At 35.7% G+C, this 15,305-nt stretch overlaps 3 protein-coding genes across 3 annotated transcripts in view; 1 reads left to right on the forward strand and 2 right to left on the reverse strand.

The window, feature by feature from the left end:
- The window catches only part of LOC120336024 (adenylate cyclase type 2-like), a 41,893-nt gene extending 26,839 nt beyond the window's left edge, over nt 1-15,054 (reverse strand). The window contains exons 1-3 of the mRNA XM_039403630.2: nt 14,825-15,054; nt 2,367-2,851; nt 1,118-1,642 (exon numbers count right to left, since the gene is read on the reverse strand). Of these exons, the coding sequence (XP_039259564.2) occupies nt 1,118-1,642; nt 2,367-2,851; nt 14,825-14,948 (1,134 nt within the window). The 5' untranslated portion in view covers nt 14,949-15,054. The remainder of the gene's footprint in view (nt 1-1,117; nt 1,643-2,366; nt 2,852-14,824) is intronic.
- LOC120336360 (octanoyl-[acyl-carrier-protein]:protein N-octanoyltransferase LIPT2, mitochondrial-like) overlaps nt 1-15,305 on the reverse strand; it is a 140,883-nt gene that overhangs the window by 50,418 nt on the left and 75,160 nt on the right. The window lies entirely within an intron of this gene.
- LOC120336855 (double-strand-break repair protein rad21 homolog) overlaps nt 5,549-15,305 on the forward strand; it is a 120,314-nt gene continuing 110,557 nt past the window's right edge. Inside the window, exon 1 of the mRNA XM_039404622.2 lies at nt 5,549-5,552. The gene's annotated coding sequence lies outside the window, so the exon portion shown is untranslated. The remainder of the gene's footprint in view (nt 5,553-15,305) is intronic.

Below are 15,305 nucleotides of genomic sequence, written 5' to 3' on the forward strand. Positions count from 1 at the left end.
TGCTAATACCGGTAAATTCTACCGGAATCTTCGGCATTTTTAACAGTATTTAATTAAAAGTGTATTTCTCATTATCAAGCCGCAAATTGTTATCAAGCAGCAAAATGCCGTAATGACATGCTTGTACTAATGAATTTCAGTGAAAATTTTTGCCGTTTTCAAAAGCCTTTAATGTTTATGTGTTGCATAATGAAGTCACAAACAACATATGGTCTTGACATTTTAATCTTGTTTTCATTGTCATTATGATTCAATCACATTTTAGCGCGAAAGGAGAAAACAATGACTCAAAGTACGTCGGTTGTTTTACTTCAAAAAGGATACAGCCAAATATCCTAATCACTTGCCTTAGTCAAATAAACTAAATCTCAGCGGTGTGGCGCATCGGGCGAAGCGACAGAGATACGCTCGCCACCGCACCTCTGATTGCGCTGCGTGGGCAGCAGATTCGAATCCTATGTGGAGATAATTATGCGCAAGAAGATTACTGGACTCCTCGTCATCGAAGTCGGTTACGGCTTCTTTGTCCGCCATCAAGTCCATGCTTCCAAAAACAAATAACTGGCTAACTAATCCCATACCCGACATTGAATGGTAACCAGACGAGAGGCCGTGGTTCGCCACATGATTAAGTCGTCGTATCGATTTCCTCTCCCCGGAATAAAAATGTATATCCTAATCTTTTAAGAGAAAATCGCATAGCGGGAAGAATCCTATTGACTGATAAAATATTTAGTTCCGTAATCTAACTTTCACATGTTAATATTTCGGTTGCGATTCATGTCGGCGTATTTCAACCACGAATCGAGGACCTCCTGAAGCATGTGCACCAAGATGGCGCACTACCTGAACATAGTATGTGTACCAGGTTAGGGTTCAGGCTGTACGCCATCTTGGTGCATATACTTCAGGAGCGCCCGAATCGATAATACAATTGTTTCGGGCAAGTTTTTGCGCGCCAGTATTTTCATTTATTTACTCCCTTGTGTAGGGCTTAGAAAAGTCTCTAAACAAGACTCCAGACAAGCAGTAATTGGTATTCATATCCACGAAAATTAAACTGAATAGCAAATGGGAATACTGAAAAATACTAAAAAATAAATAAAAAAATTCTTACCGCATGTTGCCACATCGTCGCCGAGGGCCTTGGTATTTCTTTAGTTGGTTTTTTAAATGCGTTCATCGCTAAGGAAACTTTTCTGACGGCGGCGTTCCCTTCTGCTTTTGAATCTGCTTTCGACGTTGTCTCAGTCGATGCGTTATTACTGCCCGTAGGTTCAGTAGCGCTAATTAAGAGATTAGTTCTGTTCGTCTGTTTTTGAGCATTTTCTTTCGTAAGAGCTCTGGTTGACAATCCCGCCCATTTCATTTTGTAATTCAAAACGGCAGGTGTTTTTGGCACGTTCGCTGCATTTACGTTAGTTCCTCCCGCAGTCGTTTTTGTCAGAGAGCTGTCGCTATCTATAGTCGCAGAAGAATCGGTATCGCCCGTGGCGTTTTCTTCTATAGCTGACAGTTTCTCGTGGCATTGAAAGTCGTTATTTGGTGGCGTAACGACGTCATCTGTGGCATCTACGAGATGTTTAATCCGTTCGTTATGAACGGGTTTTATTCCGTTTAAGTTTTTTTCGTTGGTTGGCACCTGAAAAAATTCAATAAATGTAATTTCACTAAAATCAAATCTGGAATCTTGACAACATTAATTTCAAATATCTTCTACAGGGCGACCAAAAATGATAAAACACAACCCATAAATTTCTTAATTGATTTCACGAAAATGAAAAATAATAAAAAAATTTTTTGTAATACTCAAATTTGTGTTTGTGTATGATTGTACCCAAAAATTCCAGTAATCAAGAATACTTGCAAAAAAGTTATGTTTTCTCTGAATATGTTTCATATGATTTGAGAAAACACCCCGAAACGTTTCAAAATAACAAATTACCGTAGGAATTATTCAGTTATAGGGTGCGGGCTAGGAATGGTTCGAAAATTTGAAATTTCCAGCGGAATCTAAATTTCTAATCCTCACTCTAACTCCAACTGGTTAATTACCTATTTTTTTTATTTTGAGCGAGGGCGAGGGTGTTTTTTTTTGCACGGGCTTTGTACAAAAGATCCAATTTCAAGCCATTGTAGTCGGTTTGACAGGCTGCCAAATTAATTAACAGAAATATGTCGATCAAAAATACGGTCTGGCAGATGATCAGTCAAGTTCAAAACATTATTTTATAAGTTACGAATAGTTTTATCGCTAATAGCAAAATATTTACAACCCCTTAAATTTGGGAACACCCCGCTAAAATGAGAAGGTGGGGAGCATACAGGCCGCATAGCAACTGAAACATATAAACACGATTTCCTACCTTTGCATCCGCAGGCTCATTGTTACGACACACAGTGCTATTATCCAGTATATTTCCATCCGATAGCTCGCTCACTGCCTCAAGTTCAATATAGCTACGTTCTTCCTCAGAAAACCCATTTGCAATTACCTCATTTGACAAAGTTTTATTTAAGGCTTTATCAGCAGCAATAGAAATATCTTTGTCTATCATATCGCCTTCTTGATTTTGTGGAAAACTTTGCTGCACGGATTTAGCGATATCTTGGTTTTCGTCCACCAATAAATATTCAGTTTTTGGTGAATGTGATTTCCGTGTTGAATTAGTTGTTATTTCTGTATTTTTTGAAGTCTTTTTTAATGATTTTCCGTTATTTTTGCTGTGACGTCTTTGTGGTAGAGCATAAGGAAGTTTTTCAGGTGTGGATTGTCTTTTTCGACCGATGTTCTTGTCTTTCATTGTTCTGTGTTTAGTTATTGTCATATGCTGTGTCGTTCCATTGTTTTCTGTGGCAAAATAAAAAAATTCCTCGGTTACTCCATTGAAGTCTTATTTCCGGAAATAAATTGATCTTAAAAATTGTCACACACGTAGGCGATAAAATATGGCATATTCAATTTGCAGTGGCTGAAATTAAGAAATTCGCAATTTAAAAAAGTTCACGATTATATAATATAGATTGTTTACATCTGTTTGTTATATAAAACTGAAATTATTTCTCCGTAATTTCTCGACCATCATGTAGCTATTGAAACGATGTGGAACATTTCATATTAAACTAACAGTTTAGATCTGATAATGTAAAGAACCTACAATTGCACTGATAGTAAAAGTGGTGGCTGATCATCATAGTACAATTGAGACTGCTGGGAAAAAGTGAATATATGGTTCAAACCGTGGTCTACACACAACAGTCTACAAACTACATTTTTGATATGAAATTTAAAACAAATTTTGCAACCATAGTCATATTTAAAACACACATAATTAAACAATTCAACTCTAAATGTTATGCTAGCTGAATTAACAAACGTGGTATATACAAATGCACCAACACTTAAAGATAAAAGTTAAGCTATGTGAATGAAGTATCTATAAATGCCCACAGTCCTTTTTTAAGTTAATTACTCCTATCTTGTACCACCCATTCACGGCGTTTTATTCTATTTCCTTAAAATACGTCGCTGCAGAAGTACGTGTACCAATATGGAGGTAACTAATTTTGTTCGCCTACTTTACATCAAGTTGTGAAAGGACTTGTAATAGAACTAAAATAAGGAAAATCGGAATAAAATTATGGCCTAACTTTAACCTGGTGCACATACTACGGGAGTACCAAAATACTACGCACATTCGAACACTGATTCTGCAATAAATTGTTTTCGTTTTCAACAAACGCTTTCCATTTCAAAACAATCACACCACATTGGTCTAATCTCGCTGTGCAGATACATGTTGAGGTGGATTTAAGGTATTTATTTGTGCAGTTATCCATCGTCTATGTGTGGTATTGGCTTAATTTGAATCGGGATTAACGCGGTATTATTTGCTGGATAAATAGAACCGTCTCGCGTTATCTGCACCGTATTGACTGCCTGTCAAATCAAGTCTTTTGATTGAAAACTCAACCATTTATATTTGCATTAGATAATATGACAAATGTAATCTTTTGTTTTCGATTCGGGGTATTTTTGATACTTGACTCATCGGTCTAAGCAAAGAACCAGTCACCGAACGAAGTTATATCAAAAATTCTAATCAAATAACCCTACTTTCCAACGGAAAATTTCAGCGTACATCTTAAGAAAAATGTAAGGTTTTGTTTACAATTCAGGGTATTTTTGATACTTGTACCATCAGTCAAAAATGCTGCGTTTTCCAAGAAGCACTTATCAGACGAAGCTGATCAAAGATTTTTTATCAAAGTTCGCCGACATTTAGGGCATAATGATAAAAATAATGAATCATATGAAGATCCCCTCTCCCAATTGTGCCCATATGAAGATCTCCCCCTCCTCTAAACCCAGCTCAGATAACAAAGCACCACTTCTAAATTTCGTCTGTCGCGACTCGGACCTATGGTAAGTTGCAATCAAGCAATATGGCTATGTATTTTACTACGCAAAGTTTGCCTAGAACAAGACCTTGATTAGACTTGACAATGCATATACACGCAGAGTGTCCAAAAATTTCGCCCTATTTTATAGTAATGAAACATGTAAAACATGTAAAAAATTTTGGCTTTGTTCATTAACAGCTCTCATTGTACCTGTAGTCCTCATTCATCATACAATAAAATTTATTCAAACTTACAATTTTTATTACTATAAAATCTGGCGAAATTTTTAATTGCTGTTACTATACAATCGGATGAAATTGGTTGAGGACCCTGTATATAACTATAATCTAATGCTAACCATAAACCAATGCAGTCAGTTTGACAATCTGACAAATTAAACAAAGGCATGTCGCTCCAAAAGATAATATGATAGATTCGCGCCAACTCACAATGACAGATGAAAAACCCGGACAAAAATTTTAAATATTTTTGTTAAATTTGACGGGTAGCCATCAAAATCGATAAAGTAATTATGAAAATGGGATAATGTCATTTAATACTGTATTTTAATTTTCAGGAGGTTTTCAGTCACACTATCATTTTCAAATTTAAAATCCAAGTTTAATTCTTATCCTAAAGTAAATATACAATTAAGCGAGCGAATTGTCAATGCCAGACTTGAAATGTACACTCTAATAGAGTGGTTCTCAAACTTTTAAAGCCGCGCCCCTTTTTGGAAGTTGCCACCTCAAAAATAACTAGCTAACGATAAGCTACAGATAACAGAAAGTGAGGTGAAAGTATGTTTTATTCAAAGAACACGTTGAAAATATGTGGATGGAATCGCAATCTCTAAACAATAAACAAATGTAATTATCCAAAATAAGACGAGCAAGATCAAATCCAACAAATATTTTTATTTTTTATTAGCCGCACCCTCAATAAATTGTCCACGTCCCATCGTTTTAGAAGCACAGCCTAATATATGTACCGTATATTACTTTCCACGTTTGGTTACAAGTTCTATGTTTATCATATTCAAATTTAGACATCAGAGAATTCGGCGAATGCCAAGATCATTTTACATGGAAGATGTCTGCTTTATTTTTAAACATTCTATTGGCGTATATTGATACTCGTTAAATAATTCCCAGGCAATAATGCGGATGCAAAATATAAATTCTGGCGGTAATTATACAAGCAAAAATAGACAAGGAATTATAACCCGAGATGTTAAGCCAGAAATGACAACAGTGTTAGACACAGTTCAACGCTCTAACAACTCGCCTCTATCTACCGTGCCTACATCGACGAAGAATCTGGATATCGACTCTTAGTTAAACTTCCCCGCTAAGGCCGCTCTATACAACGCAAATATTCGTTATTAAAACTAATTCTCTACCAATACAGTTTACATGCCAGCTGTAATAAAGTGGGAGGACATTTACAAATATCTAAATGGAATCTATATTTTGTAATAAACAGTCATGAACCGTATATTAGGCCGGAATATTCAAAATCTAAACAGATGGAATCATGTTGAAGACTTCCTTTGCAAACGACATCTGAGTCAGTGTTCGTGCATGCTATCAACTCAGTTTGAGAAACATTACTCTCAATATTTGTTAATATACTCAATTCACGGCTAATATTCGTATAAATAGCATTCAATTATTCTATCCTTAGTTTCGATTGGCTCTCTTCACTCAAGCGAGACCGAAAAGATTCCGGTCTTTTCATAAATAGTAGATCTTTACATATCGTTGGATATCAGTGGCTGCTCGCGGGTTTTGTTAGGAGCGAAACGGCATAAAAATATCATGATTCACCAATAGTAATGAAATGAATGAAATAAGGTGAAATCGAAACAGGAACGTGGCTGAAATACTTGAATGACCGGGTAAACTGACATCTTTTCTCCATAGAAAATTCAAAACAAAACAATTTTAGTATCGCAATCTAATCGACATACGCCTTCTTTACATCAAGTTGTGTAAAGGTACTGAAACCTATGGGCAGGGGGTATATTTACTTGGCTGACACAGACAGTTCCCGAACTCGTGATAGAACTAAAATGAGGAATATCGAAAAACAATCATGGATAACCCTAACACAATACATATACTACAGGAGTATACCCCCTCGCCTTATACGCAAACTTGCTCACAGGTACAGATCAAGAAAACTTAGTTAGTCTTGACTGATAATATTATTTTATTACTCCGTTCTTATACTTTCAATAACATTTTCGCTCCTCAAAGCCGATGTAAAATGGAATATCTTAAGACTTACGTATTTCAATATTATTAACGCATAAATCATATAGAACTCATCTTTATGACGTATTTATTACGCACGTCACGTGCTTCATATAATTGTTTATATTAAAAATAGAGAAGTTTTTTAAATATGCAACCGGTACAAAGATTTCATCTTAAGGAAAGACGTCGCCTTCATTGCTTTTTTTCCGAAAGTAAAGCCCAGTGACACCCAAATTTGAATGTCCTACAAACAACCTACCGTGGGCACGGTGTCTAAAATTAAATTGCTTGATATAACTATTCTAAGTGATTCAAGAGTCTTGCTGCACACTAACACAATTATATTTCTGTAACGTTTCGTCTGACCAAGGTTAGGGTTAGTTATCTTTACTCTTGCTACAATATCCTTGCATTATAATATGCATACGGATCCGCCGGCACAAAAACATAGAAGGATAAGAAGTTAGTCTCGCAGAAACCAAATTGTCATATTTGTCAATTGTATTATAGTTTATTCAATTTCCACAACGGCCTTCAATTACATATTTACTGGAATTATGGGAATTGTAAGAAACTTTTGATATTCGAACCAATAAAGTTGCAAAATCTTTGACAAGCATCAACTGCAAGAATAACGGAATTAAAAGCCTCATAAATAAAGCGATTGCATGAATTATCGAGTAAAATTTAGACTTTTTTTTAAAGTAGGGACGTGTCAAAATTTTCTGATAACGATGACACCTATACCTATCTTGGGAAATAATTTGAGGGATAAACAAATTATATATGTTGTTATACATGAGAATAAATAAATTAATGGTCAAGTAAGAGTGAAATGTTTGTATTAATAATTAGGTAATCAAACTAAGAAACGAACTAACATGTGTAAAATTAAACTCATTTATCTGGTTTCCCCTACAACGTTCTGAAATTGCTATGGATCTCTCCTAGGCCCTGACTGGAAGCATTAATTTAAGTACAACGAAATTCAAAACTAAGCAAGGCAATGAATTTAGAAAACTATCTTAGCTGGATAAAGATCACAAGTAACTGTTTATCTACGCCTCTCGTGCTCAGTCATGTAGGCCCTACAGTATAGTCAACACCTCACTCAAAGATCTAATAGGCAATGCGGAACCTGAAAGCTATATTATACCAGTTTCATACCAAAATAAAACTCTACTGGGACACAAATAGTTCTTAAACACACCTACAGATTCTGCGTTTATAAATTGATAGTTTATTTACAAACAGAAAGTAAAACGAAGTAAAAAACACCGAGTTTATAAATAGTCTTCTAATATGTTATAATTAACTCATGGCGTATAAATTTTTTTCTCATAAATTCATCTAAGTGTTTATTAGACAAAACATCACGTATATATTGTTTAATGACTATCCGCGTATTTGTATATTAAATTGTACAACGAACGCGCCCTCTTTATTTTCAAGAAACTACGGCTAATAATAAACCGCTAAACGGTCCCCATGTTTGGCCTATGCTTTTTACCACACTTTTCAAATCATAGTTGTAACTCTTTGATCCTGTTGTCTAAATTTATCTGTCTCGCCTCTTTTCTATTTACGTTTGTTTGACTTTTTTGTTGTATTAAACATTCTCACATTCTTAACACTATCATCACCATGACGCACTTTTTTTGGCGCTACAGAAGTATGTAACCAATATCAAGGTAACTAATTTTTTTTCGCCTACTTCACATCAAGTTGTGTAAAGGGACTAAAGCCTTTGGACAAGGGGTATATCCACTTGGCTAATACAGACAGTCCCGAACTCGTAATAGAACTAAAATAAGGAAATTCGGAATAAAATTATAGCTTAACCCTAACCTGGTATTATAGTATTTATATAGCAAAACCTTACACAGTTTTTAGCATTATTTTTGACTTTTGAACCCATTGATAAAAGCACAAGTTTCTAAATGAACATTGAATTTAAGTTCAGTACACATCTTGTATATTTCCTTTAAAACCCAACCTGCCGTCAAATGATAGCCAAACATGCCTAGGCTATTCAAATGGCGATGGGGACTATTTGAGGAAGGAATGGAGTCCTTCTTCACTGGTCATTGTCTACTCAATTTATTAAACCCTGGATGTGGTGGTGAACATGGTATTCGTACTCAAAATTTATGGTCAAGTTATTGGGAGCTTCCCGTTTGGAATATAGCTCACACTGATCTATGGGCACTAGCTCCCGGCCCGCGAATATCTTTGTGGTTTTAATTTTCGCTCCAGGTCAATCAACTTTGGGAATCACTGGTGTAGGCTATTCAAATGGAGATCGTGACTATGGAATAAATCTTACATCTTTATCATTCATGAATGACACTGCCGATAACTAACACACGCGGAAATACCGCAAAGGTAGCTGGCTGGAATTGTTATTTTCTTGCATATGATCCTATAAAAACGGGAAAACTATGTGAAACCTTGTAAACGGAGTAATTTCTTCATTCATGGACCATTGTAGACAAGTACATCTAACTTTCTGCTTCTCCTTGTTTGGAACCATTACTCTAGGAAAATTTCACAATACATCATCAGTAGGGGCCTCGCAAATATGTCTAGTTCATAACGTGAAGATCTCGTTACTCATCGTATTCTAAATAAAATTAAATGATAACTTTCGACTTCGTTAAACTATTTTATTGAGACTTGCAATGTAAATGACTCGTAATAACTTGCCATTTTAACCCTCTCAACAGTTCGCCATTTTGGAACGTTTTTCAACTATTACGACCAATTGTCTTTCGATTTTGCATTTCAAACAGCGACGTACGGAATACACATAACACGATCGGTTGAGTTCAAAGACGAAAATGCCGATTAGAATGTAAGCTTTTAGTTATCATAGCATGAATCACGAATGAGCACCATTTTTACATCCCGCGGGGGATTTCATGAACCTACTAACGTTTGTTATCGCAAATAAAGTTAGTTTACAAAACTAATCTTGTGATGGGTATGGGGAAAATGATCGATACTGGACCAGAACTGCGTATTATAAAATTCAATCAAACTAACTGACATTTGAGAGATATTAATTTCGTTTATTCATCGAGTTTTATGTCTCTTTTCAACCTCTTCGCTTGGAATATGAATCTACGCAAGCAGCTGATGCTCAGATACTTCGATATAGTATATTAATTATTAGAGATAAATTAATAATATATTTTAACTGCTACTCCCGTAGTATGTGTACCAGATTAGGGTTAGGCCGTAATTTTATTCCGATTTTCCTTATTTTAGTTCTATTACGAGTTCGGGGACTGTCTGTGTTAGCCAAGTGAATATACCACCTGCCCATCCTGCCATAGGTTTCAATCCCTTTATACAACTTGATGTAAAGTAGGCGAACAAAATTAGTTACATTCATATATTCCTCCACATATCCATATTCCTCCACATACTTTAGCATCGGTCCTTTCCAGCATATCTTCGCGGTGTTTTCAAGTTTCGCGACTGAAAACTTTAATCTTTACGATTTTCTGACCCTAAAGAGCTTCTCTTGGCCGCATTAAGTGGAACTGTTTTAGGTCTAGCGTCAAAGAACTTCAGTTATTCTGTTTTTTCTGACAACTAGGAATTTCCCCTGAGCACATTGATTTTGAATGCCTCAAGTATATGAACTGCAATCATTTGGACCTTCTGACCACTGATAGTTTTTCCTGGTAGTAACGAGTTTCAGGTCTCGTTCACTCAATGAGTGGAACTATCGCAAATCCCTCATTTAAAAACTTTAGTTAATTTTGTCTTCTAACCACAGAAAACTTTTCTTGTCCGCATTAAGTAGACATATTTCATGTCACGCCTGGAAACTATTGAGTTTTCTGGCTGTCTGACCAATAAAAACTTTTCCTGGCCGCATTGCCTTGGAAAATTTAAATTTTCACGCCTGAGATTCTTTACTTATTGTGGTCTTTCTGCCAGTAACAATATTTCCCGATTGTTTGAATTAATCATCTGTACATAGTACTGTTGGATAGATTCTCATGCCCATAATATCCAGCTGGCGATTTCATTCAACCTTTTTTTAATCCTACCCTATCTGTACTCTCATCTCAAAAAGATCAATGTCGATATTGCACTAACGGAATTCGTAAATCCGTTATGAATAAGAAAAACAGTTACTCAAAATATTTTTTATGAATAATAGAATGGTAAAATCATTTCTCATATTTGTGTGACGTCATAAAGTCAATTTCATTTTAAATATCATTATCGTCATTTACTTGGAATTAAAATAGTTTACGTCATAGGTTTAAATGTTTCTGAAAAGAGCATTTTACCGCAGAATATTTTTGATACAGTATATTATATTATTTACCATCGGTACCAGGGGGCGTAACATACGGCACAAATGGTACACGCGGGGTAAGTGGAACAAGTGCTATAAGTGGGGCGGACCGTACCGAGGGTAAAAATAGTGCACAATATTTTTGACACCGTATTCAAATTAAAGGTTTTCTTTTGCGTGTCGTCATTGCAATTCTACAAATGCGTCAGACGCGTGTTTAATTCACAGTTCATCCTAAATTTTACTCCAGGCGTGCAATATAGCTAAACATGAGTCATATATAAAAATAGGTGTTTTTTGTGGTTTGCAACTGAAAAAGTACTAAACAAACACAATGATTATTGTATATTTTAGTATTTAAACATCTATATTATTGTAATAAATACCAATACGTAAACCTGAAACTGCATGTCTAAGAATGGTCTAATGTGCGTATAACTATCAATATACGAAGTACTTTCTCAGTTTGAAATGAATCACTCGAACCAAAATGCGCAGGCATAACTCGTGAAACATTTTTATACAAATTCTAACGAATCACTTAAGTAATTGATATCCTGAAAAACTCGCAAATTCAATTTCACAGTTGGGATTTCCTTTGAATTAGAATAAAGCAGCGATAAAATATCGGATCTCGTAAGACATTAGCGAAAATCTGGAAAAAATAAAATGAAAATGGCTTCAATCATAAAGTATTGGGATATTGAAATCAGTAAATTAATTATAACGATCACTCAAAAAACAATAATCTAGAAAAATGATACTCGTATGCAATAATAAGTTTTGCATCTGACGGGTTGATCATGCGTGTCTAAGTGGCGTTGTGCGTCAAAATGGCGAGTATATGACGCATTACGCATGGATGAGTGACTTTGGAATTGCCTGAAACTCATTTTATTCCATTGGAAGTATGATAATCACAACCACGTAAACTCACCTACATACGCGAATAAAAACACGGGAAGTACGTTACAATATTCTTTATACCATGAAACTGCGATATATTTATGAAGTTGAAGTCAACAAAACACGCACTTCGCTCTCATGTCTTGCCTATTTAGAACAATTTCGTTGAGCGGTGTGTTAGGAACGGGACTGAATTCGATAATGATACAAAACGTGGTCGATTTAGACCCGTGAATTGAATATAGTTCGAATAGTTTCCTTGACTAATTCCACGATTGTGAATATTAAGTTCAAGAAAACGTAGGTCCTCGATGTTTTAAAACAAAATGTAAACCCACGGCCTTACACTAATAGCTAATGCTGCCTATATTTTATAAAACAGTCAAGAATATGGTGTGGAATATGGTCCGAATCGTCATTTGAATTGATAGCTTTCTTCGTAGAAGCTGGCCCAAGAGCGTAGCCAGCCTTAAAAAAATGCAACAGCCGGTTTTTAGTAAATCATTCAAAAATAAAGCAAAGTAGTGTTGGAAAAGGCGTATCAATTTATGTCTTACTGCAAATGTAAGAACATCCCCAAAATAGGCTACGAACAGGCTAATAGCCTATCAAGCCGCACATTCGGATATTGCTCCTCCCGTGTCCGGAGTATGAAATAAATACATATACAATTCTCCCAAGTCATGACTGATATTTTGAATTTTTTTGTAAAAAAAAAATGTTCGATTTAGCATACCATTCTGTATTTACGTCGTGTGTTTTTTTAAACTGACGTTTACTGGTCGTATAATTTCTTATGAAAATGCGTCGGCGCGTAATAAAGCAGATAAACAAACGTCATTGGCAATGATGGACTTGGTTGCGTTATGGTTTTTTCAATTTTGATAATGAGAACCACAAATAGATTGCAAATTGCCATAATGATCATGCCAACATTAATTCTCGTTATGAAACACATTGTCGTTATTTGTTTGGCAGACGTCAAGACCGAAACTATATTCCTGCTGTCATTGACATTTAAATTTCCATGAATTACCTCAAACTCAATTTTGCTCGGCGAGAAATCTGTCGCTTCGGGTTAAACAATATAAGATATTTGTAATTTCATGTCATTGTCCGCGTAGTTTCCGATTTGCAATTTGTAAATGGATTTTTCTTATTTATGGAAGGGAAAAGGTAATTCCTAGGACGGTATAATCATACGCAAACCCTTTTCTCTCACTTGGTTGCCAGTCCAGGTAGAGCAAAGGATTAGTGAATTCATCAGTTTATCACTGTAGTTGCGTGGACTATACCAGGGTGGTACAAACCCAGGCCGCCGCTTCATTACCTGTGGCCCGTCGATTCATTATCTGTGGCCCGCGTCACATTCGGAATGTAATCAAAAAATCGCATTTCGTGTTGTTTCGTCATAAAATTTATCTGAAAAATCTTTTGACATATTGTCATCACTAATGTCACTGAAATAAATAGTGTTATGGCTAGCTGGGGAAACTAGCAAAGTTGAATGATGTGCTTGGCAGTCTAAATTGTTATCTGGCTTTCTTTTTTCTAATTGGTCGGGAATATATGCTAACAATATGGGCACCATAGAAAACTAAAAATCGAATGCGGATTCTATTAGCCTAGAATGGCTATGCCTGATAACAATGTGATTACACAATAAAACTGTTCGTTTTGTATTGTCCTGTTTACCTATTCTTGGCACTATTGTGGCCCGCGAACAATGCAAAAACAATTTTGTGGCCCGCAGAGCCGACAACCTTGGACCACCCTGGACTATACGATGGCGGAGAGAGTTGTAACCAGAGGCGAAGCCAGAAATTTTCAAAAGGGACTGGTTGAAAAAAAAATAACAGTGGGTTTTCAATAGCCTTGAAGATATAAAAAGGCTTCCAAGCTACGGAAAACTACAACGTATGATACAGAAATTGCTTCTTTTCTTACATTTCAAAAGTGGGGCCCATGGCTAAGCCCCTTGCTGTCACTCACTCACAATTTTGAGGCGGTTTCACTTATCCATTCCAAATAAGACATTGCACGAACATTAATGGACACTGTTGTTATTAGGTCATCTTGCTTGCAACACACGTCCGAGTTTTAGACGTCTTAAGCCTAAATTGGAGACTTTGCCAAAACCTCTATATTGTTTTTTTTTTATTTCTGTTTCCCCAACATAAAATTTATATGCATAATTATCATACTAACAAATACGTCTGAGTCACCAATAGATATCACGGAACGCATAGTTCAAAGTTTGAGTTTGAGGTTTTATTATTCTTTGGCCCAGATCGGATACAAAATTTTTATATATACCGTTAGCTGTAAAGGTCTTGACTATATCATGTATGCATAATTATTATAATAACAATACGCGAAAACGTAAAAAAAACATGACACAGAAGCAACAGTCCTGAGTTTGAGTTTTAGGTTTTATTGGTCTTTCGCCTTGTTGAAAACTTATCCAAAATGTCAATATGGCGCGTTACCGGTAAAGTTCTGTGGTCCTTATACGAAACATGAATAATTACTTCACCCATAATACAACAAGCGTAAAGGGCACAGGAACTATAGTATTCATTATAAATTTATAAGTTTTAGTAGACTTTGGCCTTGTTTGGAATTCCCTAAATATTAATTCGGTATATCGTGTTAGCTATACGTATTTGTTGTCTTGATCATATGATAAATACATAATTACCATACCAACAAAAGTAAAGAAACGAACACAGTAACCATATACCTATAAGTTTGAATTTGGCCTTGTTTGGTGACTTAGCCGAAGTCTTGATATAACGCGTTGCCTTTCAGGGCCTGTTGCACTCGATATAGTGTGTATGTAGAATAGCTATGCTCACAAAAAAGCAGGGACAAGGAGAAACATATTCAAAATATCCGTGGGTATACTATATATTCATCAATCGAAAACTCTAACCTTTGTCGTCTAGTTTTGTTCCATCGTCGGGATCTTTTAATTTCATTTTCTTCATTGAAATATCTTGAACTCCATGGCTGATATCTTCTTGGGCAACGTCCTTCTCTAATTCTTTATATTCCATAAGTGTTTAGTCTCGTTTCGTTGTTCCAAATATTGTATCCATTATTAGTACTCCAACCCGCCATATAATTCTAATTCTAATTAACTGATATCTGTCGTTTAGATACGTTACTGCAATGGGAAATGGGAAGTTCAAAGGTTAGAGTTTAGTAAATAAGTATATATACCTGACATAGGGAAACTACGGCCCGCGAGCCAAATCCAGCCCGTTGAGTAATTCAATTTGGCCCGCCTGATTCTGCCACAACCAAACGAAAATCAAATTTTGACGTTTCAGCTATAAAAAATAGCTTAATTAGGAAATTTGTTGAGATTGCGATTAAATTTAGTTTTGGCATGATGCTTATTGCCTTCCACT

The sequence above is a fragment of the Styela clava genome, chromosome 2, assembly GCF_964204865.1.
Source record: "Styela clava chromosome 2, kaStyClav1.hap1.2, whole genome shotgun sequence".
Classification (NCBI taxonomy): domain Eukaryota; kingdom Metazoa; phylum Chordata; class Ascidiacea; order Stolidobranchia; family Styelidae; genus Styela; species Styela clava.